The sequence below is a fragment of the Ambystoma mexicanum genome, chromosome 12, assembly GCF_040938575.1.
Source record: "Ambystoma mexicanum isolate Mex_15411 chromosome 12, UKY_AmexF1_1, whole genome shotgun sequence".
Classification (NCBI taxonomy): domain Eukaryota; kingdom Metazoa; phylum Chordata; class Amphibia; order Caudata; family Ambystomatidae; genus Ambystoma; species Ambystoma mexicanum.
The window spans coordinates 692,930,773-692,957,750 of record NC_090936.1 but is presented as its reverse complement, the minus strand read 5'-3'; the positions used below and the strand labels follow the sequence as shown (position 1 = coordinate 692,957,750).

At 49.1% G+C, this 26,978-nt stretch overlaps 1 protein-coding gene across 2 annotated transcripts in view; it reads right to left on the bottom strand.

Annotated features, from left to right (window-relative positions):
- GTSE1 (G2 and S-phase expressed 1) overlaps positions 1-26,978 on the bottom strand; it is a 1,052,868-nt gene that overhangs the window by 43,496 nt on the left and 982,394 nt on the right. For both annotated transcript variants that reach the window (XM_069629229.1, XM_069629230.1), the window contains exon 12: positions 3,766-3,870. In XM_069629229.1, coding sequence (XP_069485330.1) covers positions 3,766-3,870 — 105 coding nt within the window. The remainder of the gene's footprint in view (positions 1-3,765; positions 3,871-26,978) is intronic.

Here is a 26,978-nt window from a genome sequence, read left to right as displayed (position 1 = left end):
GGGGTCCGCCAGACTTGCCTCGTCCTATGTAGGCCTCCTGAGACGAGCGGGCCGCTTGACGGTAGGAGGAGAAACCGCCGCCGGAACCTTTGGAGGCGCCCTTGCCTCCGCTGCTCCGAAAGGGCGTCCGTCGTTGTTGCAGAAATCCAAGGGCCCGGGCCGTCTCGGTGTCCGCTTTAATGGCCTGAAGGGAATCGTCCACTGTTTTCCCAAACAGGTTGTTCCCATCGAAGGGCATGTCCAGGACTCTGGTCTGAACGTCTTGACGGAAGTCCGTAGCCTTGAGCCATCCACGCCGCCTAAGGCAAACGCCGTTGCCCAACTGGCGGAACCCAGTGTCGGCGATGTCCATCGCAACGGTAATGGCGTGGTCCGAAGCCACCTCACCTTCCTGCAGGATCTCCAGGGCCTCTGCCCTCTTGTCGTCCGGCAAGAAGTCCAGCAGGGGAGCCAGTTTGTACCAGAGCTCCCTGTCGTATCGGGCCACGATAGCCAAGGCGTTGGCAGCTTTAATCGTCGTCGCTGCAGACGAGATGACTCTGCGTCCCACAGCGTCCAATTTCTTTCCCTCGCCGTCCGGTGGGGAAGTCGATGTGGAGGCCGCACCCCCCCCCGCTTTTTTCCTGGCCGCTGCAGAGACGACGGAGTCCGGGGTAGGCTGCGCCCGGAGGCACAGGGGGGCCGTGTCCGGGACCCGGTACTTTTTCTCGTACCGGTCTCTTCTAGCTGGCGTCGTGGAAGGGTTCTTGAGGAGGGTGAGGCCCTCATCCCAAATGTCATCCAATAGAGGCACTGCAAGGACCGTCTTCCTCTTGGCCTCGCGCCGCTGATAAAGGAAACCTTCCTTCTCCTCAGGGCAGAGTTGGAAAAGCTCGGATGCCCTGGCGATCATGGAGTGGAACGATCCAATCTCGTCGGGCGGAGAAGCCCTGGTGGGAGGCGACGACGGTACATCCTCGTCGTATACCTCGTCGTCCGTACCCGTCGCTGCCGTGTCAGTCCCCGTATCATCCCCTCGGGCTGGAAGGGGCGCGACGGCTGAAAAGGAGGAGGAGGGTGGATCCTTCTTTTCCTGGTAGGGGGAACCCCAGAAGGTCCCGGGTCTCCCGACGGGAGAGGTTCCGTCGGCAACGGTAGTCTCGTCCTTATCTCTGAGCATAAGGACTGTATAGCCAACAAAATGGCGGCCGAGCTGTCTCACGGCGCTGGCAGAGGGGAATCCGACGGGCGATCAGGGGCCCCGTCGGTACCCTCGACGATGTCGTCGTCACCTGCGTCGGGATCCATCCCGACGGGCCGGTCTTCTTCCACGCCGAGACCGTGGCTTAAGACTTAGACCAGCTCCTCCTCCGAGGTTGAGGCCGAATCTACGACGACGCCCTGCCCCCCCTTTTTCTTCCCCACGGGGGATTTCAGGGGGGTCCTATCGATGGGCACAAAAGAGAACTTCCTCCGAGGTGGCAGGGAGACTCTGAGCCCCGAGGTCGCCACCACTGGCGTAGCCTCCACAGGCTGAGCCAGGGCCGCCGCGACAGACTCGATAGAGGGCTTGGCCGGATGGATTAAGGCCTTCACCACCTTAGGAGCGCACACCGCCTTATCCTTGAGGGGGGGGGAACAGTGCCTCGCTCCCCCTCCGCCTTCGAGCTCGACCGGGGCCTCTCTGAGCCTCGCCGGGTGCTCGGCCTTCCTCTTAACCGACCCGGAGCGTTGGCTCGCGGTTGATGGTGCCGGGGAGGGTGCGCCCAGCCTGGTGCCCGTAGAGCCCGACCGTTCGGCGCTCCCGGTGCCAGCGGACTCGCGGTGCTTGGCCTTATGTTGGACCCCCGTCGCCGGGGCGTCCTCAAAGGTCTTAGAAGACCGCTCGGATTTCTTCCTCTTCTTCTCGCCGGACGGGCTCTTCCCTTCCAGCCAGTTGGCGAGACGTTGATGGCGGTCCTTCATGGTCCGCTCCGACATGTTGCCGCAAAACGCACAGTCCTTCTCCACGTGCGTCTTGTCCTCATGTAGGCAGTAAAGAAAAAGAATGTTCGTCCTCCTTGAATATGTTTTGCAGCTGGCATCCAGGGCAGACCCTGAACAGCTTTCCGGGCGTCGAGCTTCCCTTCTCCTGGGCCATGACTGGGCCTGAGAAACTTCTGGAATCCTCCAAAAGCGTAGCTCGACGAATCTTCACCCTTGAGGGGCGTAGACGAATCCGACACGGGTCCCCGTTGATCGGATGGAGAGTCGGTGGAGCTTGAGGCTCTTTTGACCGAAAAAAACGAAGTTTTTTGAGAAAAAACGTGAAAAAATAGCACTAACGCTCGAGAGCAATAGCACGAGGATCCCAACACGTGCGGTAAAAATCTGAAGATGGCTGCCAGAGGTGGTGCTTAGGTAGAGGGCAGTCATTGGCTGTGGTCAGTATGACGCAGAGACCAGTGATTGGTTACTACTACGAAAGACAGATCAGAAACGAAACTGATACTGGTTTTTTCTTTACCGAGGATTCCCAGCCTGACGACGGGGAATATTCATGAGCATGTGAATCCATGCCAGACCCCATGCTGGAGAACTTTACTTTTAATAATATTCATTTTGATGCGGTCTTCCCTATATATTGAATACAGTTAGATGTGAGGTCAAGTATAGGTTTTGGACACAGACAATTGCTTTGGACTTCCTGACAGACTATCATTTTCTTAATGTAAGGAAATCCCACCTTAGCATAGGGCAAGATAGGACTTTCTCCATCCTGAATTTTGAGTTACATAAAACTTTGAAGATAAAACTGGACTGTTGTCTTTGTCTGCTTCATGATGCCTTCACAAATATTTACTGAAGCCATCTTAAATTGCTTTGTCCCTTCAAAAGAATACGTTAATGGCACTTATAACATCTTGATATGGGGAATAGCAAACAGAAGTAAGAAAAGATTCATTGCTCTCAAGTTACCCGTGGCCATGTGCAAGAAGGCCGCCCAGTGCCCCCCAACCCTCTTGATACTGGGACTTGAAGTTCTAACATCTTTCAAACGGGGAAAGAAAAAAATAAAAGTCCCAGAAAACCAAGCAACAGGACTGGACTGTTCTCATGCATGGCCACTGGAAACTTCTGCACATTTAGGTTACAAAGCATTCAGAAAAGCATAACAAAAACAAGGGCATAACTAACATCAACAGTCAAGAAAACTATCTACAATAATGCTCAGTGGTAATATTTACATATACCCTTTTCCAGCTCGCCCCATATACCAACCCTACCACACACCACTTAATCTGGCCTTAACATCCTTGCTTGCCAGTTTTTTTTTTAACAAATGTTTTTTTATTGTTATCATTTTACTAATAGGAGTGTTCTTATCCTGACATGTCCCTATTATTCAACAGGCTTTAAGGTGGACAATGTGCTTTTTATTAAACGACTGATAGTACTTTCAGTCATGCACTGAAGGTCCACTCAATCCCATTCATTATGGATGATAGGAGCAAAAAGGGCTACAAGTCCTTAGGATTCAAGGATACATGAGACCGAGTAGGAATTCAGTTTCCTTTTCCCCAAACCTATTAAGATAAAGCATACCGGCTTCATTCTTCCACATGGAGCTCTGCATCCATGCAAACCCACCTCTTAGTAACGTTTTCCTAACCCCCACTCCCCAAAGCCAAGGCATGAACAAATGGTCCAACATTTTAGGTCAAATCCACAATCCGATTAATAGGCTTACTGCAGCCAAATACTAAATTGATGACAATACTGAAACGATTTAAAGAATTTACTTACTGGCTCAAGCTTCACAGGGCTGTTTGAAAGGTCGATGAGTGATTCACTTTCCGGCGCCAAAATTAACCCAGGTGTTATATCGATTTCAATATCCAGAAGACTGACCTAAAAATAATAAGTGAATATGAATGTGACATTTACAATATGAATACGGTTTTACTTTACCACTTAGGTGAAGAATTACATTTTGTAAGTATGCATGTTATCTTGAGCTATATAAGGAAAACTACTAAACAACAGCATTAGAAGACAAATTGTTAGCAACAATATAAAATACGGTTTGTAAAGATCAAAGCAACTCAAAGTATCAGCTTTTTACATGTATTTGTTGATTAATGGATTAACAATGAAACACTGAGTATATGATTTGATAAACTAATGTTCAGGCCATTACAGTAGATGGAAATAGGTCTTGCCCAGCAGGCAATGTTGGCATGTTCACTGTCGTGCCTACAGTGAATCTACCTACAGTGCGCAAAATACATGGGCGTCATGCATAGTGGGTATCATTGGTATGTGCAATGTGCCAGGGCACGCCTCAATGGACATTGGGCACTGTGTGTTTGTTCCGGAGTCTGGACAGGGTCAAATGGGATACACTGGACTGCTTCCTCTGGGCATGAAAGCTGACCATGTCCGGCAGGCAGTTTGACTGTCAGTGGAACAGCTGAAGGCCATGTGGTGGGTACAGTGACTGAAAGGCATAAGAACATGATGCTAGAGTAAGCAAAAAAGCAAGACTATGTGCTGTAATAACTGTTGAAATGCACTGGAAAAATCTTATGATCTGGTCGCAAAGTAAAATCGAAAACCACAGAAAAGTGCCAGTTATGGGTAGCAGAGCAACCAGAACAGCTTCCCTAGCTCCCACCGCCAAAGGCCATGAACTACTCATGACATCTGAGAGCACAAATACACAAACCATGCTTATGTTAAGTGTTTTGAGGACCCAAACAATTCACATGGCAGTCTGCAATGCAAAACCCATATAAAAGCCTGTAAACAATGTTCTTATTACAGACTAGTTGTGATGTCACCACTGGCCGGTGAGAAAATCTCACTACTTAAGCAATAAGCCCGAACCGGAGGTGGGGAGGGATTACCACTTCAGGTAATGCCCCAGGGGAAATAGTTATAGGCCAGAGCGAAGAGAAGGCACCTTCACGCAGGCCACGGGGTGTTACCATAAGCAGTAATGGCCCCCAGCAAGGGGCTTATTGCCATCAGTACCCTGGCCCGTTACACCTGGGGACTAATGGTGTATTTTTCAGTTGTCAAATGCTTCAGGGTTTAGCAAATGGAAGAAAAATGTCTGCCATGGAACAGGATGCGATTCCTTTTCATGATGGCCATTCAAAAGTGTAGAAAAAAGTAAACAAAGAAGATGGTTGCCATAGAACAGGGAGATGGGACTACACTGGGACATCTAGTAGTCAATATCCAAGAGGCATGACAGATCTGGATATTTGGGGCCTGGCTATTTTGGGATTTTAAGGATGATCTGGGTGTCGTCTGCATAGTTGTAGCAGGTAAGATTGTGGGAGCGGGTGAGTGCGGGCACAGGGTTTAGATAGATGTTGAAGAGCATGGACGATAGGGATGCTCCTTGTGGGACCCCTTTTGTTGCTGGTCGTGGGGTGGAGGTGAATGGGTAGAGGAGCATGATTTGTGAGCAATTAGAGAAAGGAGATACAAGAGAGGTTTGTGTCCGATTCATAGTGAGCATAGACTGTCTAGGAGGATGGTGTGATCGATGGTATCCAAGGCAGCAGAGAAGTCAAGGATGAGTACAGTGCATCCTCCTGCATCAGCTGGTCTTTTGAGGTCGTCTCAGACGGACGCTAGGGAGGATTTTGTTCCTCAGAGCTGTCTGAAGCCAGATTGCGCAAGGTCCAGGAGGTTGTTCGCTTTAGTGAAAAGCCCAATCTGTTTGTACGCAGTGCGGTCCATGAGTTTGGCCATGAAGCAGGTGTGGGAGATTGGCCGGTAGTTCTGGGGGAGCAGTGGATAGAGTGTAGGTTTCTTGAGGAGGGGTTTGAAGTAGGAGGTTTTTAGGGCTTCCGGGAAGGTTCCCAATGCTAGGGAGTGGTTGAGGATTGAGCGTGCAATACAGCCTGCACAGGTTGAGGCTAGGATGTTTTTGAGGGTGGGCGGCTTTGTGCTAGGAGCGAGAAGCACGCCTGGTGTGAGATTGGCGAGAGAGGTGTGAAGGTTTGTATCGAATGCGGGTTTCGATGGTGGTCAGGCCGTGGGTGGGTAAGGGAATGTGTTCCAATTTAGAGATGATGGCAGAGTGTCTGTCAATAGCAACCTTGTGAAGTGATAAGTTGTCACATAGGAATTGGGAGATGGGTCGGGAGGGGGCAATGTTCAGCATGGTAGTTTAATTTGCAAATTATCCTATGCAGTTCCTTGCTTGGGTTGCGAGAGTTGGATTCTGTTCACATAGAGGGCTTTCGTGGATTTTCTGATTTCCAGTCTGTATGCTCTGGTTAGTCCTGCTAGGGTGGTTTTGTTCTGGGCCATAGAGCTGGTTCTCCAGGTCCATTTGAGGTGGTACTTGAGGGTTTTTAGTGATTGGAGGTCGGTAGTGTACCACCTGGGTGTGGGTTCTCATCCCTGAGAAGTCAGATTTGTTGGGGTGAGTGGTATAAGGGCGTTCGAGAGCCAGAGGTCGAAGAGTCAATGGGGTTGGCCCTTCCTGGAGGGACAGGGTTGGGAGATGTGAGCAGGCAGTTGGCTAGATCTGGGGTGATGAGGACTATTCCATAGCGGAGTGAGGGTTAGTGGAGGTTGGGCACGACTTGGCATGAGCAGCGGTGGTCAGTGGTACACAGAAGATTGCGGAGTGATCAGTCCATGATAGGTGGGGGCAGTGTGGCTATGTTTGCGGTGCTGAAGATCGCATGGAAGGTGTGACCTCCAGCATGGGTGGGTGTGGCAATGCGTTGTCAGGTTGAATGCTTCTAGGTTGTCTGCGATCGGGTTTGAGGGTGAGAAACCAGATGTTGAAATCTCCTGGGATAAGTGTTGGATGGAGGTAGAGGTTGGTTGTCAGAGCATCACAGAGCGTCTCTGCAAAGTTTTTGTTGTAGGCAGGGGGATCTGTAGAGGAGTAGGAAGCTGTGTGAGGCAGAGGGTGTTGGAGTTTTACCAGAAAGGATATGGGTAGAAGAGACAAACAGCATTGGTAATCTTCAAGCACGATTTAGGAGAGGAGTCGGCACCACCGAACAGGCTTTCAGACTATCATGAGAGAGAAGTATGTTGTTCTGGTATGCTGTATTAACTTTTCATAGACCAAGACAGCATTTGACAGCATCCACTGTCCTGAGCTATGGAAATCACTACGAAATATGAACATTTATAGCCCTTTGCTGCTCAGTGCTATCCTGCTATTTGTAAGTGGTTACAACCCAGCACTCCACCTAAGTCAATGCCTAGCGTGTGATGCCCAGCTGGAACCCTTAATTATATATTTTTATGTCTAAAGTTTTTATTTCTGAATGATGTACCCTTATATCACGCCCCTCTCTTTGAATCCCCCCCGGTCTCACTGAACCAAGAAGTAGGTTGTTTTGCAAAGTTTAGATTTATTTTATGAATTGAATAATATATCACACTTATGAATTTGAATATCTAGATCTCACACTATTAATATTTATACAATGATAAGAGTTGGGTGATATTACAATCAACAATCTCTTTAATCAGTAGGAGTATGGATGAGAAGAATAATGTAGCATAGAATAAACTTTGTGTGGGTTCAATGAAATGCAATGTAATCACTCTTTCCCCCTGATACTACTCAATCCCCCCTAACATGCAATATAGCGATGGAAGGAGAGAAAAAAGGTTTTAGGAATAAACATTCTACAAATGCAGTTTCAATCCCAGTTCCCCCCGCAAGCTTAGAGAAAAAACAGGAATGATTTTAAAACAGGTCGAATGCTTTTGAATGTGATTTTAAATGAATAGGGAAAACACTGAAAAATGACTTTAAATCACTAAATGGGATTCAAAACTAGTGGGAGCCGCTTTGGATAGCTTCAGGTAAACACTAGCAATGATGGTTGGATAACTAGCAGATAGAAAACTGAATTCAGAGGTTGAGTGCAAGAAATAGCTATTTTACATGTGATGAAATTGAGCCAAATGCAGATTTGCGGCAAACTTTTCAGCAGAACTACATTTTTTAGGTTCGTTTGAAGGCTGGGGATGTTAGCTTCAATCTGACACTTGAATTCCGTTTTCAGCATGTACGGTTCAGAAGTTATGAAGGTTTTAGTAGTTTGATTTTTCTCAAAAGAGTCAAGATTTTCAAATGAAAGATGCGCTTTTGAATATTACAAAGATTTTTTTATACTAGGGAGTCTATGAAGCCACAAGCTACACGACAGCACAGCCACCGATCCAGTGATGCCCCCCAGATGGTTTCTATCTGCCGAGACGCTTGCCTTTCTTCAGCAAATATATCAGCGCAAAGATTATTTTATCACTACAATTAAAGGACTATATGGATGAGGGAAAGGTTCAGAAAAGACAAAAGAGATTATACAATGCAGTTCTGGATATGTTGGAATGGGTTGGATAGAATTACAGAACAGATTTGCTATGGACAATTCTATGCTAGATACTCACAACTATGGTTTGGTATAGGCCCGTCAAAGATCTGGTCAAAGGTTTTGGACTGGAATTCTGCTAGCCCACCAGACAGGACTCAGGCACCCGGTTCTGCACGCAGCACGGCACTGGGTCTCTGCACGGCCTCCAAACTGGATCTGACGGGTTGGTTCTGGAGTTTGCATCTGGTTACAGCTCTGCTCTACTGGTTTGGATCTCTGGGTACTGGTAGAAGTTCTTGGCAAGAAGCAGAAAACAGCACAGCCAGGCTGTTCAATTTTGGTGTGCCCTTGGAAGTCTGGGGTTAAAAATCACATTGCAAGATTTTAAAGGCCAAGCTGAGAAAGGTTCAGCTTTGGAATTAGGCCTTCTGCTTTCAGCGTTCTGGAGTCTGGATCTGGATTCTCCTGCAGAGCGCTTCGCCAGTAAATCAGTTGGTGTGAATGTGTGTGTTTTTCTAGGTCCAAAACAGTCCCTATTTATCTATTTCCCAAAGGGGAGGGTAGGCCGATTATACTAAGCCCAACCTCTAGGAATCCGTTTGGTCAGAGAATTTCCTCTCCCCCGATTTGAGAAGCAACCAGAGTCATGATGATGCTGTGTTTATGGTCCAGGGAAAAACCTCACCTTTGTTTCTACACAGAAAATCTATTTTTCATAGAAAGCATATCTACAATATCACCAACTTGCTAATAATACATATTCACATCACAGATTAAATAGAGCACGTATCCATCCGAGTCCCATCTTGAGAGTTTTGGTTCAAAAGGGACAGTTTTTTGCGCTTTTGGTTGGTTACCCAGTGTCGGATCTGTACACATTTTTCCACATACATGCGCATTACATCTGGGCATAATCCTGTAAACTTTCATTTTCCTAGCATGATCACAATTGCTACAATATTAACATTTTAATAGTCCAGTCTCTGAATATCGCACAAATTCCAGAGTAGTTTCAAACTGTGAGCAGAAATTTCATTTTAACAGTATATTTACAGATTTTTACCAATTTTGTTCAGTTTTCTATGAGTCTTTCAAAATATACTTTTCTGTGCTTTCAGAATAAACAAAACTGTCTGTCCCCGCCTCCAAGGTTTGGCTGGGCCAGAGCAGTCCAAGGCTTCTTACTGCCAGCAGTTGGTTTCTGCCGACACCCGAATTTGCATTTCCTTTCACTTCAAGAAGCCTATTGTCTCTTTCCCAGAGCAGCAGAGCAAATCCCCTCCCACCTCCATTAACCAACCCATGCCAGTTCCTGAGCTGAGAGCAGGGGGTTTGGGGGTGGGAGATGCTTTTGTTTGGGAGAAACTGTGGAATGTCTGAAGTCTAGTGTGGCTGCATTAGTTCACTTTTAAAACACTGCTTAAAATTGTCTTTTACAATAAAATTACATTTTCTTTTTGTTATAACTGAGTTTGAACACCACAACATAGAAAAACAAACATGGATCATCGGCATACATAGGATGAAGGCATCATAGCATTAATAACAGTTAGAAGAAGCCCATAAGGCCGAGGACCGTGCGACAATAACAAAACAAGGCAGGTAACCAATGCTAACAGTGATATTAATCTATCCCCACCAGCGGATCTCAGTGAGCATCTAGCCATTCACCCCATATTTTCTCAAATTTACGGGGCAGCCCTGTGCGTTATAAATCGGCGCTCTGAAGCTGCGCACCTGTCCAGCTCGTTACTCCAACGGTTCAGGCACAGTGGGTCGGCAGATCCCCAATTAGCTGCAATAAGTCTTTTGCCTGCCCCCAATGCGATTGCCAGAAACATTTTCCTATATTTTTACAGGTCTACTTCACCCCAGATGCCCAAGAGAACCATTTTGGGATCCCTGGGGATTGGTGTCGCCAGGGCGGCAGAGATTGTACTAATACAGTCCTCCCAGAAGGCCTGTAACACCCGACAGTCCCATATCATGTGGTAGAAGGTGGCAGGTTTATTTTTTGCATTGAACGCATGTCCCATCTTCTAGTCCACCCCATCTGGCCATTACCGCACGTGAGTGGTATGAGCGATGGAGGATTCTCAACTGTATTAGCCTAAGCTTGGATTCCATACCAATTTCTCTAGGAGACATTAATGCATCAACCCAATCTTCAGGTTCAAGGTGGCCTACGTTCCTTTCCCACTTTGCTTTGAGCCTCTCTAGCTGTGTAGCCCCGAAGGAGTTGAGGGCCTGGTAAAGAGTGTAGGTGACCTTAGAGGAGATGCATTGCAGGAGGATATTGGTCTCGATGAGGGAGCAGGGGGGTATGATTGTCGTATCGGGGAATTGGGTGCGGATAGCGTGGGCTAGTTGTGTGTGCCGAAATCTGTCAATGGGTGCCAGGTCGAATTGTTCTCGGATGGTCTCAAAGCCCAGGAGGCGACCCCCTTGCATCACCTGTGCTAGTGTGTGTATTCCTTTTGCATGCCAGTGGCCAAAGGAGCCCATTCTCATTATTTCCGGGAGGAGTGCATTGTGCCATATGGGTTGTGATAGCGTTGGCAGTCCTTTCAAGCCGATTAGTTTGTGTGCGTCTCGCCAGGCGCGACGTATATGGTGGATCATTTTGGGCGGCGCCGGGAGTTGGGCATGGGTGGCGTACAGGATTTGCAGCAGTGTCAACGGGGCCATGATCTCCAGTTTGATACGGATGTGTGGCAATGTGGGGTCTGCGTGCATCAAGTCGTTTACCACTCCTATCTGTGTCGCAAGGTAATAGGTGCGTATGCAGGGCAAACCGATGCCTCCCTCCCATACTGATCTCTGGAGCGTGTCAAGGGCGATCCGGGATTGTTTCCCGCCCCATAGCAGTGTGCGTAGGTACTTGTCAATGAATGCAAAGGTTTCTCGGGGGATGAGGAATAGGCCGTTCTGAAGGACATACAACAGCCTGGGGAGGGTCATAATTTTGAATAGAGCAGCTCTACCCATTAGCGATAGGGGAAGTGATTGCCAATGGGGGGTGTCTCTGGTGAGCCGCTCAATTACTGGTTGTAGATTAAGTCGGGAATACTCCGAGTGTCGGGTCAAGCCGTATACCCAGGTATTTAAATTCCTTAATAGAGACATGGTATGGGCAGGTCTCCGGGATCGCAGACTCAAAAATTACATTTTCAACAAATATACACACGATCTCTTCATTTCAGTCTTTTTTCAAACAGAGATTGAATTGTAACAACCCATATTGCTTTTTATGGCAAGTCTCTTTTCTACAATTTGATTTTAAAACACAAGGTTTAAACTGACAGTATAAGTAATGAGAGCTTCTGACACAGGCAAGCGGCGGCACTGCACCCATATTCTGACATTTTCTCAAGCAAGCACCCTTTTGAATGGGGATATTTTTGCGATGAAAGATACTTCTGACATTGTGCTTGTGGGGATTCTTTAAATAAAGTGATGTTTAACACCGAACAAGGATGTTGGATCTTTTCTGATGTTTGGGAACCATGATTTTGCACTTTTTACCAGCCAAGGAAAAACGGATTTTAAAGCACTTCTGGGTTTTCCTTGAAATGTAGTAGAACAAGTTACTTTCTTACCTGGTAACGTTCTTTCGAAGGGATGGTCCGACGACGTATTCTATATCTATGACAGGTAATGTCCACAGCTGTGCTGCTTCTGAAAATCTTTGGCGTCTGCCTCCTGCGTCGATGACGTCGATAAGCCGTCCCCGAGGACCTCCTCCGACAGCCGATGTCACCCGATGTGATAAGTAGGACGCACGACACCCATAGCCTCAGTTATAGTTTTTCTCCCCCAGAACGTGTGCCACCAGTTTTCTGCCAGTCAGACACACAAGGCCTTGTGGAACGCAAGCTGCAATCGCAAAAGACATTCTGCAGCGGGGAAGGTAGGGAGGGAGCGATATGGAATACGTCGTCAGACCATCCCATCGAAAGAACGTTACCAGGTAAGAAAGTAACTTGTTCTTAGAGGGGATTGGGTCCTCCAACGTATTCCATATCTATGACAGACTCCCAAAGCAGTCCCAAGCAAGGAGGTGGGAAAAGAATTTAGAACACAAATTTAGCATGCCCAATCAAATCGCAGAATAAAGGACTGCCTTGCCAAAGGCCAGATCCTGCCCTCTGATGGAATTGAGGGAGTAGTGACGTACAAAAGTATGTACCGAAGCCCAGGTGGCTGCATCACAGATGTGATGCATAGGAACACCCCTCTGCAGGGCAGTAGACGCAGCCACTCCCCTGGTAGAATGGCCCGCAAGCCAGCCGGAGGGTCCTTACCCGCCAAGCGGTAACACAGATAGTTAAAATAATCCAACGAGACAGTCTGTTTCGTCACAGCTTGTCCCAAACGGTTTCCAGCGTAACCAATGAAAAGTTGATCGTCCACTCTGACCCGGGACATGCGCGAAATATAAAAGCTCAACGCTCTCCTAGGATCAAGCCTATGGAGCCTCTCCTCTTCCTTACTAGGATGTGGAGGAGGATAGAACGCCGGAAGAACCTCCTTCTGGTACAAATGAAATTCCGAAACCACCTTCGGAAGAAAAGGACGAACTCTAAGGACAACCCTGTCCTTATGAAACACAGTGAAGGGTGGCTTAACTGAAAGTGCCTGTAACTAATCACTCTGCGAGCGGAAGTAACCGCAACCAAAAACACAGTTTTCAAAGTTAACAGCCTCAAAGGGCAAGAATGTAAAGGCTCAAACGGAGCACCCATAAGAAACTTAAGAACAAGGTTCAAATCCTAACCGGGCACCAGAAAAGGTCACGGAGGGAACACATTAGTGAGCCCTTTCAAAAACTGAGAAATTAAAGGAATCTTAAAATAGGAACATTCTTCAGACGAGCGCTTAAAGACGGACAGCGCCGCCAGGTAACCTTTAATGGTCCCCACTTGCAAGCCGTGTGGGCCAAGGAAAGCAAAAAAGACAGAACCATGGGAATGTCACACTCAAAAGGATCCACATTCTTAACCCTGCACCAGTCGCAGAACTTTCTCCAACGGCAGAGAGACTTTGTTGCCGACCGCCTGGCCGAGAGCAACACCTCCATCACGTCTTCAGGGAGGTCCCAATCCTTATACCTAGACCTTTCAGAAGCCAAGCGTGAATATTGAGGGATCCGACCTTGGATGGAGAACCTGACGCCCCTCCCGCGAGAGCAGATCGTCTCGGTAGGTAAGACGTCGTGGGGGGCAGATGGACAAGTCGAGAAGGTCCGGGTACCATGTCCTCTGGGCCCACGCCGGAGCAATGAGGATCATCCGGGAACCGAACCTCCGTAACCTCCGCAGTACTTGCGGGATGACGACGACTGGAGGAAACTCTTACAGCAGTGGGAATGACCACTCCACCATGAACGCGTCTCCTAAGGCTCCTTTTGGAGGAAATTCCCGCGAGCAAAACCTTTCGCACTTCCCGTCGACACTGGAGGTGAAGAGATCTACTTGTGGGGTCCCCCAAAGGGCAAAGATCTCCAGGAGAATCTCCTGAGCCAGCTCCCACTCGTGAGAGACCGTGCTCTGCCTGCTCAGAGCGTCCGCCGTCTCGTTGTCATCTCCGGCCAGATGAACAGCCAAGATCGAAACTTCCTGCTGGATGGCCCAGAACTCGAGCTGCATCGCATCCCTGCACAGAGGAAGTGACCCTGCCCCCCCCCCCTTTTTGTTGAGGCAGTGCATGGCCACCGTGTTGTCCGTTAGAATCAGTTAATACGAACGGAAGGCCCGAAACTGAGTCGCCAACAGCGAACCTCAGGCTCTTGTGCTTGGGATCAATCGGCACATGGAAGTAAGCATCCTTGAGGTCGAGAGACCCCAACCAGTCCTGAAGTTGAAGGGCCTGGAGGACTTGAGAGAGAGGGTAACCATCTTGAACTTGTCCTTCCTGAGGAGTTTGTTCAAACCGCGCAAGTCCATGATGGGTCTCAATCCCCCATCTTTCTTCGAAATCAAAAAATAAGGGTAATACCATCCCTTGTTCCTCTCCGCTACAGGCACCAGTTCTATGGCGCCTTTCTCCAGCAGGGCTTGAATTTCCTGCGCAAGGAGCGGATCCGGACTCTTCAAAGAGGTTCCCAGGTGGATTGTCGTGAGGCCTCTGCCGAAAAGGAAGACAGTAGCTCCAGAACCCACACATCTGAAGTAATGGCACGCCACTCTACAAGATGCTGCGCCAGCCTCCCCCCAATCGGCGAACCATGGGACCTGGCCTCATGACTGAGTGGTAGCGGCGTTGCCTGAGGGCAAAGAGGCAACTGCCCGAGCGGCCTTGGCACCTCGAGTACCCTTGTTTTCACCTCTGGCACTCTTACGGTGGCCTCTTTGACTGCTAGCTCCTCTCGCTTTACTGAAGGAAGAGTAATAGCGAAAGGAACCACCCCTCCATTGCTGTCTCCTAAGACGAAAAGGCGGAGGTTGGCGAACTGCAGCGCCCAACGACTTTGCTGCAGCTTTGGAGGTCTGCAACCTCTCAAGGCTCTCGTCAGCCTTGCTGCCAAAATGATGTTCACTGTCAAAGAGCATGTTGAGGAGCCGGGACTGCACATCAGGAGCGAACCCAGACTTCCGCAACCACGCAAATCTGCGTATTACGGTGCTCGCCGCCATGGACCGGCTGACACAATCTGCCTTGTCCAAACCCGACTGAGCGGCCTCACACATGGCATCCTTGCCATCTTGAACCATAGCAAGGAAACCATCCTGTTCGTCCCCTTCGGGAATACGTTCAGCTGCTAATGCAACACAGTTCCACAGAGCGTGTGAAACGAGACAAGGCACATGAGTTGGCCGCCTGAAGCGCCATACCCCCTGAAGAAAACACTTTCTTCGCCCAGCCGTCAATACGTTTGTCGTCCCTATCCGGAGGGATGGTAGGATACGACGCCTGCTTTGCCGGGGCCGTAGCAGCCTGCACCACCAAACTCTCCGGAGTGGGTTGCCTGGACAAGTAGCAGGGGTCGCTACTGGCTGGACGGTATTTTCGCGACAAAGACTTGCCCACTGCCGGGAGACTCTCCGGAGCAGTCCAAGCCGCCGCCACCCTTCTCTGCAGAGCCATATGAAACGGCAAAACCGGGTCAGTGGGGGGACCAAGATCAAGGATGTCCGTGAGATCATCCTGAACGAACTCCCCTGGGGGAGCCGACCAACCCAAGTACTCAGTGACCCGAGACATAAGGCGCCGATACGAAGAATCGGCATGAGTGCCAGGCTCCGGCCTACAAAACTCCACCTCCGGAGAGGTGTCCAGTCCACTGGCATCATGCAGTGACTGCCTCAGGTCATCAAACTGGCTATGGCCCGAGATAAGCTCATCAGGTACCGGAACCAAGCCGTCATCAGAGCCTTCATCACCCTCTGAAATGTACTCTAGGCGGGGAGAGGAAGACATCTGGGGACCAAAGCAGTGCCTGACCTTAGCCAGAGCCTTTCTAGGGGCTAACCTCGTGCCACGGGGCCCCTCCGACACCACCGCCTCGAAAGGCGTCGAGGGCACTGAACGAGTCGGCGCCGGCAGAAACGGTGTAGAGCGAATCAGCATCCGCTGCAGCGCCGCCAGCATCGACACAGGCCTCGAAGCCAGAGCTCCGAGCGCGTCACTCGAAGACCTAGGCGCCGACGACTAACGCTCACCTGATTCCCACGGAGGCGCAGGTCTGGCTTCGAGTGCTGATGCTTCTTCAATGGTGAAGCGCAGGACTCTGAAGATGGACAGGAAGGGCCCCTCTACACTGGCTTCTCCGGCTTGCAGGAATATTCCCCTGTGCGTGAAAAGGGAGTATTACCTACTGACTGAGTTATGCTCAAGCCTCCCGCTCTCTTCCAACCCTCCACGATACCCTTCCACGATTCCCCGTGAAGTCTCACCTTAGGGTCAGGAAGGATGAGCTCTCCATCCTGCTTCTGATGCAGGGGCGCGTTGAAACCCAGTTACTTCACTGGATTGAGGATTGATGGGAGTTCAGGTAAGCTTGACTATTCAGGTAAGGCTCTGTAAAAGTTCTGTTGCAAGTTCAAAAGTCCAAGCTTAATAATAATGTTCATTGTCTTTTTCCCCTTAGGGGCCGGGGTTCGGAATGCCGGAGATATGGCGCCGACCCGAAGTGAAACGTGCAGTTCCAGTAAATGACCGGTAAGTTCTGGATGAGCGCTCGGTAATGTCTTTGCATTCGCTCATTCAATGTCTGTCTTTTTTCCCCATAGGGGCCGGGGTCCGTAAAATGCCTGGAAGCGGCAAGACCCGAAATGAAATGGGAATGACCCAACAGGTAAGACTTAGAAGGAAACTGAGCTTTTCCTATTCCTTTCCTTCTCTCACCTTGTTCTTGTCTTTTTCTCTCTAGGCTCTGGGAAGTGGCTGTGGATCCGGATGATCGCTGCTGAAGATGGTGGCGTCCAGGATAGGTGAGTGAAATGCAGCGATCGTAGCGAAATGCTTTTAAAATGATGTCTTCCTTTTCAGGATCGTCGGTGTGATGTCTCTGTGGTGCCGATTTAGCAGGTAAGGTCTTTTGTCTCTCTTTGCAGGTGACCCAGGATACTGACAGGCGTGGCTGAGGTCCAGATGCAGGAGTTGACACGGTGAGCGTCCAGCTGCGAGGAGCAGAACAACGCGAAGCGCGAGTTGCTGATCGGGTGTGGTTTAAATAGCTTTGGAAGAAGTTCCAAGTGTGTATACTTCCTCCGATCAGGTATGTACCCTTCCCCGACCACACCCGGGTGGAAAGTAGTCCCACATATAAAGTAGTTCCATTCAGGCCTCAAGAGGGCCTGGATGTGGCAGCATGGTCTGCATCAGGTAAGTGCACCTTAAAACACTTTAACACATGTCTAGCTTTATGAGCCTGGCGCCTAAGGCGCCAGGACAGAGGTCCAACATGAGCCTGGCGCCTAAGGCGCCAGGATTGCGTCCAAAGGGCCCCAGCTTGGGCCCGCTGGCACTCCCCTGGGGGAAATGATGCCTGCCTCTGGGGTTGCTGGGTCGGACCTGGCTCCTTGGAGGTAGGCATCATGACAACGCCCCCCTCGGAGGCGGAGCCTCGAGAGAAATCGTCAACGACTTCGGCGCCACAGGCGTCGACGTCTTCTTCGAAGACGGCACAGGATCACGGGGTCTTGAGCAGGTCGAGGACAGGGACCTGGAACGGGCATAGCGAGAACGGCTACCCTTGTCGGAGCGGGACCTCTCCCGCGAGCCGTGCCGACCACCCGAGCCCGAAGGCATACGAGCGGTGTCTCGACCGGTGCCGACCGACCCCACTCGGAGGCGCGGAAGGACCGGTGCCCTGCGATTCAAGAATCGTTAGCATCTGCTTCCCGAAGGAAGCCCATTCCTCCGGTGTCGCTTGCATGGAGGGATAAGCGACCCGCCGACGGGCGGAGTCCTCGGAAGAGGACGGGGAAAGCGGCCGATTTCGGCGCTTCCGGGAATGCCTCGAAGAGGCGGAGGAGTGGTGAGACCGACTCTTGGAAGGAGACCCACTGGACTTCTGACGATGACGCAGAGAGTCGCCCCTCGAGTCATCCGTCGAAAGCCCCGCAGACCGACTTCCGGGGCTTAGACACCCAACCTACCGACAGCTTCTTCTTGCGTTCCCGCAAGGCCTTTGCCGTGAGCGACTGGCAGTCGACAGTCGTCCGTATCGTGGGCCTTCCCGAGGCACCAGAGGCAGGTGTCGTGCGAGTCCGTGAACGACATCTTGGAACCACAGTCGCTGCATTTCTTGAAGCCCGGATGCGGGGTTGAAGACTAAGTAGACATCGCCATGAACAGGTCTTCCCAAAAAACCGAACAGGTTCAACGAACCGAGAAGAAAACAGCAAACTCCAAAGAGTCGAGGCGTACCGAGATTCACGAAGCAAACACGTTCGTGGAAAAAACGGAACTGAGGCTATGGGCGTTGTGCGTCCTACTTATCACATCGGGTGACGTCGGCCGTCGTCCTCGGGGACGGCGTATCGACGTCATTGACGCAGGAACCGAAGATTTTCCGAAGCAGCACAGCTGTGGACATTACCTGTCATAGATATGGAATACGTCGGAGGACCCAATCCCCTCGAATTGCCTATTCAAGTAGTTTCATTTCACTCTGTGGGCAGCCCAATGATAGGTTTCGGCAGTGTGGTCTCCTGTTTTACCACCGACATAGGCAAAATGGATTGGCAGCCTATTTTTCAGGTTTGCCTGCACACTTCTCAGATTTTTAACGCGCTTTTGGCGGCCATTCTGTTTTTGATGAAAGCAGCGCACAGTGATGTTGCAGGGCAGAGCCAGTGGGTCAGAACATCCCACATATTGTACACTGGTAATAATGCTAGAGTTAGATTTGGGAACAGCAGAGCATACACTAGGCAGTTCCCAGTGGAGAATGGAGTGCGACTGGGCTGTGTTGGCCCTCACCCTCTCCTCCATTCGCTTAAACATTGTCAGATATCTAGAAATAGACCTCGCCGATTCACCCAAACTAGGAGGGGAGATGAGCAAGATCTTAATATATGCCAATGACACTGCCCTAATCTCCCGAACCCCCTAGTGGTTTAACAAAACTAGTGGAACAGTTTGTCAAGTTCGGCAATGAGAAAGGCCTAGAGGTGAAAACCAGTAAAACTAAATGCATGTGCTGCGGAAAGAAGAAGAATATACTAACAGTCATCCGAATCCCAGGGAGTGTGGTGGACAAAGTCACCTCATTTGACTATTTGTACTCTAGCTTGTCCAATAATGGCAAATGGGGCAAACAAATAATTTAGCACTGTTCCCGAGATGGTCAGCAATCTTGAACTTCACCAATAAGTTCTGTAATAATGTGGTTGGCCCTGGCCTGGATATCTATAGATCATGGTTTTGAGGTGGCAGCTGCTTATGATGCAGAACTGTGGGGCCATGGCAGACACTCCGGTACGACGACAGAATCTTTTCCTTAAACTATGTATGCTACACAAGAGCACTTCCAATCTACTTGTTCACCTTGAATTAAGACTCGCTTGTATCAGCAAACTAATCAACCGCCAACCCCCTGTTCTATTGGGCTTATCGCTGGTCCAACTGAGAGCTGGGTAATTATCATGAAGCCCTCTGGTAATTGATGAGCTATGAAGATGCCAATAGTCTACCATGTTAGGCACAAACTTCATTTGGAACTGGGGCACCTTTGATATGATCCGGAGCTTATTCAAGGTAACATCAGTATAGATTAAGGAGGCCTTCAGAGAATGGTGCGCTCATAGAAGGTCACCGATTGCCTGTCAACCGGATGGATTTACATGGTGAAAAAAACTACCTTGGATTGTATTTTGTATTTTATTTTGCATTTATTAAGCGCTTTATGCCAAAGCGCTGTACAAATATCACTTACAGTACAATTAAAATCAGTGCAATGTCCAAGTAAAAAAATAGAAGGGTTTAAGAGTGAAAATTAATTTTTTTTTAAATGTATTCAACATTTTTACAGTGGGCAATAAACAAAAAATACACAGCCATGAAAAAGAAAGGTACACATGGTGATAAAATCTCAAAAAAAGTCAAATATACTGCAACCTTTCAATCATCAAACCCTCATCTCCCCTGCCCCCCACAACCCTATTCCCCCAATGGGTCTGTGCAAATGGTTGCCAGTATAGGAGGGGCGGCACAAGTCACATCAGGAGAAAGGTGGATGTGGTTCTCTCAATTAAGACTTGTAGCTTGTGAGGTGGACGCAAGGGCGTTGGGTTGGTTCATTCTGGGATTTTTCACATTGTCAGTTGGTTGCCCTTGAGCTCAATGGTTACCTCAGTCACGTCTTTGTGGGAGTTGTAGTATTCTAGAAATTAAGCAATTCTGTATCAATCTGGGCCTGTGATTCCATCAATATTGCAGTTAGGCTTTCCATTTCGTATAGGCTGTGTGCTTTCGTTAACCATTACCGCCAAGTCAGAAGACTATTTCTCTTAGAATGGAGGGTAATACAGGTTCTGACTGTTAGAAGTAGGTTTCGCTGCATGTGAGAGTAGCGAGCATGCGTCTCCTTGAATTTTTATGCCAAACCCCACTAGTAACCGGGATAATTCTTGGTTTATCTCATCTAGGGCCTGGAGCCAAGATATCACTTTCCAATACTGTGTTAAGGGGCACCCCCACCACATGTACCAGTATGTGCATATCTCACCAGTTTCTCCAGCACAATGGGCTGACGTTCGGGTACATCTTAGAAGGCTTGTGAGGAGTTAGATGCTACCTAAACAGGAGTCTACTGTTCTGCATTTTATACTGTGTTGCTACGGTAGAAGACCAAACTGCTCAATAGATCATGGGCCAAATTTCGGTGTCCTCGAGGAGTCAAGATCATTTGTCCACTGTGTTCTCAGGGAGTCTGTGACCCATGGATAAAAGGGAATTGTATACAGCTGATATTAGTCCCTTCGCAGCAGTAAGTTAAGGATGGTTGCAAATTGTTTTAATGGGCGTTGAAGATTGTTGGACCAGCTATGATCTGTCAAAACCCCCTTCAGTTGCAGATAAAGTAGGGGCAGGATGTCCGGTATCCTCAGGGCAGTCTCCAGACCAGATTTATGCAAAAATTGCTGTCCTTTCCACGTCTGCCCTGCTCTAATCAGGCCAGCCCCATAGAAAGACTGGAACCTCATGAGGAATATTATTTTATCCCTAATGGGTGGAATGGTCAAGATGAGACTCCCCTCATACAGTCAGACTTCCTCCACAGATGCAAGAGTACAGCCAGCACTGAGCGAAATTGAATTTTCATCGGTATGCGACTATAAGGAACCCATAACTCCAGGGCAATTAGTGCAAAAAGGTGATTCTCCACCTTGACCCACTGTTTTTCTTCATGTTCCCCTGCAGGTGATCTTCCAGGTGTAAGGGTAGCCCAACTTAATGGGTGTCCCTTAATTATACGGATACCCCTAATCACGCTCACACCAGCGTAAATGCACCCCTCTAGGGAAGTAAGGCCAAGAGTCTATCTTGCTAGGGTAACAAATGCATTCTTTACAGAAATGAGGACAGGAGCAAAGAACTCTGCTGCCTGAACAGTCTTCTGTCCCTCAACCGTTCCTTTCTCCTGCCAAACTGGTGCCAGGCTGGAGCTTTTCTACCCTTGACTTGGTCACTGGATACAGGCTATGGCTCCATCCCAAACTGTTCTCCTTCCATATAAGGGATGCTCCAGTCTTCATTTCTTAATGGTCTGTGTAAAGTAGTAGACTCTAGTCGGAATGCAGGGTTCACAAGGTATGATTTATTGCAGAGTTAAATTTTCACACAGCCTCTTGTTATAAACAAAACATGCTTAAACGTGATTCAGCAGGCTTGCTCGAAAAAAAAAAAAGGGTGGATCAATTCAGAGTTCGCAAGAATGTCCTCTTCAGCTTGGCTCCTCTTTGAGAGAAAATTAATCAAGTCACAAATTCCTTTCCCCGGACACTAGCTTTGCATTCCTTCGCTAGCTGTCCAACTTGGGTTTTGAAAAAAGGAAAACAAACAGAAGGTAAACCCACGGAAACACTGTGTTTTGAAAATGGTTTACAGCCAGACTTTCCTTGTCAGTGAATCCGCTTCAGTAGTGCCCCGGTGCTGCCGCTCTTCGAGCCTCCCTGGCGGAGGCTCTGCCTCTTGATAAGGATCTCTGCGGTGCCGAGCCTTCAGCCTCTTAGTACACCCAATGTACATCACCTGGGGATTCCACCCACTCTGGTCTCCGGCCAGGGCTGCTGCTGTAATGAGAGACACCTGATGAGTTTCTCAGGGCTTCTTTTAACTCATAATTTGCTCCTCCCCTCCTCATCTTTCACCCGCCTTTCCTGCCCACTTCCCACACCTGCAGCCAGCTTGCCTTCATATCTCCCCCCGGCTCAATGCACTGTTTGTCCATCCCAACCTGTACTGCTATGTGGAAATCTGTCACTGTACCGCATGACCGGGCTGTATCTATACTGCTTCCCTTTGTTCATTTTATCTTTTCCCCCCACCTGGTCTCCATTTCCCGTGGTGGTTTATGGGACATGTAGTTTTGTTCTGTCCTGCTGATGTAACATTTTGGGTGCTGGGTCTGAAAGTTAGAATGGGGCTGTATTTTATCTCTATTGCCTCTTTGACCTCCTCACAGTATGATTTCTGTGTAGGACATACTACTTTATATAGTGCTAGCCTATGCAAGCAAGAATTTACTGTAGCTTCATTTTTTCCTTCGTTTTGCTACCTATGAACTTTTATATATAAACACATTTTCCGGTCATTCTCACCATACTTCACTCATTCTATTCATATTTGTATCTGGTCTTATCTTTTAAACCTGGCTTTCCATAATTCTGCATCAAGCCTTAGCCTGCATGGGCTTTTTGACAGACTGGTCACTGTGTGCTCGGTCAGTGCTAGCACGAACACCATGGCAATGCCTGTACTCCATTTTTAGTGCAGGCCACATTCCTTTTGGCAGAGAGCCTGTTTCTATTGTGCTTTGAGAAAAACTAATTAGGCTTCAACATTTACCAATGTATTCAGCTAATAGTTATTAGCAACTTATATTTAAATAACTGCCTTCTTTTAGTGCCCCCCCCCCCCCATGTCTGTGTGTGTGATTATATTTGCATGAAAAAAGCAAGTCTTGCCTAACTCTAAAGCGATTGGGACACAGGAAGGCGCTAGCTCCTTCCCAACACCGGACACGAAATTGAGCAGCCCTATAGTTTTCACACAAGTCGGGTAATCCGGCCCACCCTTCTCTTTTGGCAAAATCAGTGTGTTGTATGCTACTCGGGGCCTCTTTCCAGACCATATGAAGGTGAGGAGTGTCTTTATTTCAGTGTGGTATGAGGTTGGAGCTATCAAGGGAAGAACCAGAAACAAAAACCAACGGGGTAGGTCGAAGATTCAAGCATAGAGCAGAGCATTGGATAAGAAGATGGAGAATGAAAAGGAAGACCGTTCCAATGCAAAGAGGCAAGCAAAGAGAAAGTGGGAAAGTGAGAGTGGGCACAGGGGGGACGAGGACCAGTTGAGAAAAAGATTGAGCGCAAAGTGTGCAAAAGGAGAGAGACGCCAGATGAGAGAGATTTGAAAACCAAACAAAAACAGGTGGGAAAAAAGATGAGATCAGGAGCTTCGTTCCAAAAGTAAGAAAGGGCCTAGCCTTGCAAATGTTGAAGATATGAAAATGACAAGGGAGTATAGAAGTAGGAAAAGGAAAGTTCAGTGAGCAAGTAGAGGCCTACATTACAGGTAGTGCAAGAAATAGGAAGCAAAGGAGGAAAATAAATTGAGCAAATAACAGGGGGAGTCCTGGGAGTGTCTCTGCCAGACATTAGTCCTGGTTACGAGAGCCTTACCCAGAGTCTTTAGTTCACTACCTTTCACAGAGGAGAAATATCCCAAACATATCAGTCTTTGTCCTGCCCTGGGGCAGGACAGCACCAAAATGCTAGGCAATTCTCTGAACAAGAGTACCAACAGCAACCCCAGACATGTTTCGGTCTGGTTGAACCTTATCAGTAGGGTGGAGCTGTGCCTCTCTAAGAATAGTGAGCAAGGGGTCCACGTCTGGATTCCCCTAGTAACTTAAGGTGAGACCCAAAGTTACTTAAAATATGCAAACAGAGGGGGGTGGGTGTCCTGGGAGTAGAGAAACTCCCAGAACCCCCTTGTTTTTGCATATTAAATAGCTTTGGGTTATCCTAAATTACTAGTGTGATCCAGACGTGGAACCCTTGCTCACTGTTCTTAGAGGCACAGCTCCACCTCACTGACGAGGCCCAAAAAGGTCAATCCAAATGAAGACATAATAGAGGCAAGATGTCAAAGTATCCTGTATGACGCGAGTACAAGAAAATAGAAGAAAAAGCTGAGTTTCATCAGCATAAAAAGGTCAATCCAAATGAAGACAGAGGCAAGAGGAGAGGTATAAAGTGATGCTTGAGAAACGCCATGAAGAGGCAGAGTGTCAAAAGATTTGCCTGCCCAAGATACCGAATAAGTAAGAAATCGTTACTCACCGTAGTGACTTAACGTATTCTTAGTTCATAGTCCCCTTTGCTCCATACTGCATTGGCATCCCTTGCTAGGGTCAGGAGACAACCTTTTTCACCAGAAAAACGTCCTTTAAATTTAGAGGCATGCGTCCCCTGACTCTGCCCACTGGCACCAATCAGTCATTGACACGTCAACAATATTAAACATTACCTAATGACACCAATAATATTGGGGGGTGGGGGGGGGCGAGAAGGATGGTGGGACGTATGGCAGAAAGAGGTCTATGGACTAAGAGTATGTTAGTCACTACGGTGAGCAACTTAATTACTCTTCCGCCCGTCCCCTTTCCTCCATACTGCATGGCCGATTACAATTGAACCCAGGGTGGAGAGGAGACCCTCCTTAAGAACATAAGAACCACCTGTCCGAACGCTGCATCGGATTTAGAGCCGGCGTCCAAACAGTAGTGCTTACAGAAAGCCAAAGGGGTGGCCCAGGTGGCCGCCCTGCTGATGACGTGCCACGGATACCTGCCGCTGGAAGGCAACGGCCATGGACTTGGCTCTGACAGCATGGGCGTTCATGTTAGCTGGAAGTGGTTTGTGCTGCCCCTCATAGGCCTCCTTGAAGGCCGAAACCATCCACTTTACTATAGAGGGCTTGGATGCCTGGTAATCGGGCCTTGCCCTCCCCTCCTCCGAAGGTGACAGAGCGTCTGACTTGCGGAAGCCCTTGGTCCTGTCCAGATAGAATTTCAGAGCGCGTCTGACATCCAGACAGTGCAAGACCTTTTGCGCATGGTCCTTAATCTTACCTACCTTCCTCGCTAATCCTATCTCTTCATTTGGATGGAAAGCAGAGACTACTTTGGGTAGGAACAACGGGAGCATTCTCCGGACCACCATATCCTTGTGGAAGGTAGTGTATAGCTGTAAATCCACCAGTGCCTGTATCTCGCTGACTGAGCGAAAAGGTGAGACCCCCCCAACAGAGCTGTTTTACTGGTGACCAGTCCAAGGTCCGCAGTCGCCATTGGCTAGAAGGGTTTGTGCACCAGTGCGCCCAACACTATATTGAGATTCCACACCGGGTGTGGTTTGATGGGCGGGTAGAGCCTGGTGAGGCCCGCCAAATGTAGTTTGACCACCAGGTTGGAGAAGACTTCCTCCTCTGAATTCCTGTAAACTGGCAAGTAGATGCGACATGTCTCCACCTGCACCCCTGAGTGAGCAAGGTGTGCAGAAAAGGAAAACACATCGTCCAATGAGCAACTAAGGGGGTCGATCTCCTTAGAGTCTGCCCAATGACAGAACCTAGTCCATTTACTCCTGTACTGACTCCTAGGAGCCTTGCTCCTAGCGCCCTGAATGATTTCCAGGTTAGCCCGAGACAGGCTCAGGGCTTTAGTGTGACCTGCTCAGGGACCACGCTGCCAGAGGAGGGGAGCTGGGCCCAGCGGTAGGTGAATAGGAGGCCTGTCCAAGAGGCTGAGGAGCTCCGAGAACTATGGCCTGGCCAGCCACCTAGGAGCCATCAGAATGACGCAGCGGTGACATGATTCCCTTATCTTACAGATCACCCTGTGGACCAGTGGTGTGGGAGGGAATGCATATGTTGTCAAGGCATTCCATTGTATTTTGAGTGCGTCGCCCAGAGAGCCGGGCCCAGCCCCTGCCAGGACGCAAGATTTTGCCAGTTCCTGTTGGCCCAAGAGGCCAAGCGATCCACCTGAGGATGTCCCATCTGCTGAAGATCCCGAGCAGAACCCGATCGTTCAGTTGCCATTCGTAATTGTCTGCTCCGAGTCAGAGTCTGTTCACGTTGGACTCCAGGAGGTGGATGGCAATCAGGAAGACGTTATCCAGGACTGCATTGCCACTCTCTGCCGCAACTTTCAGTGCTATGCGGATGACACTCTACTCATTTTCAGGCTCCATTCCGCCACCTCTTCTCTCAGCTTGTTCTGTCTGCCATCCAGGAGTGGTGCACCGCCAATGATCTCTGCTTTAATGCCAGTAAGACAGATTCTCATCAGCACACCTGCTCCATCCTTTCCTGTCGCTCTCTGCTGGGCCTCTCTTGGCCCTCTTCCTGCTCCCATCTGTGAGGCTAAAAACCTCAGTGTCATCTTCGACTCCACGCTTTCCTTCTCGCCTCACATTTGACATCTCTAAGAAGTCCCACTATCAGCTGCACCTCCTCAGAGGTATTCTACCTTTCCTCTCCTTCCCCCAGAAGCTCACTGTCCAGAGCTCTGGTTCTCTCTAGGCTGGACTACTGCAAGAGCCTCTTTCTAAATCTTCCTGCCTCCACTCTCTGCAACTCATCCAAAACAGGACTGCGAGACTTGTGCTTGGCCTCAAACCCAGGGATCGTATCTCTCCAGGACTGAAATCGCTTCAGTGGCTCCCAGCGGCGGCAAGGATTAAGTTCAAAACCCTCTGCAGTGTCCACAAGGCCTTCTGGGGCCTGGGACCTCCATACCTTCAACTCCCTCTTCCTAAATATCTCCCCTCTCGAGCTCTTCGCTCATCCACCTCCAACTCCCTCAGGGTCAATCGCTTCTCCAAGCAGCGAGTTGGTGGTATATCCTTCTCCTACTGGGGCCTCCCCCTGGAACAGCCTCCCTGAAACTTGAGAACCATCTCCGGTTCT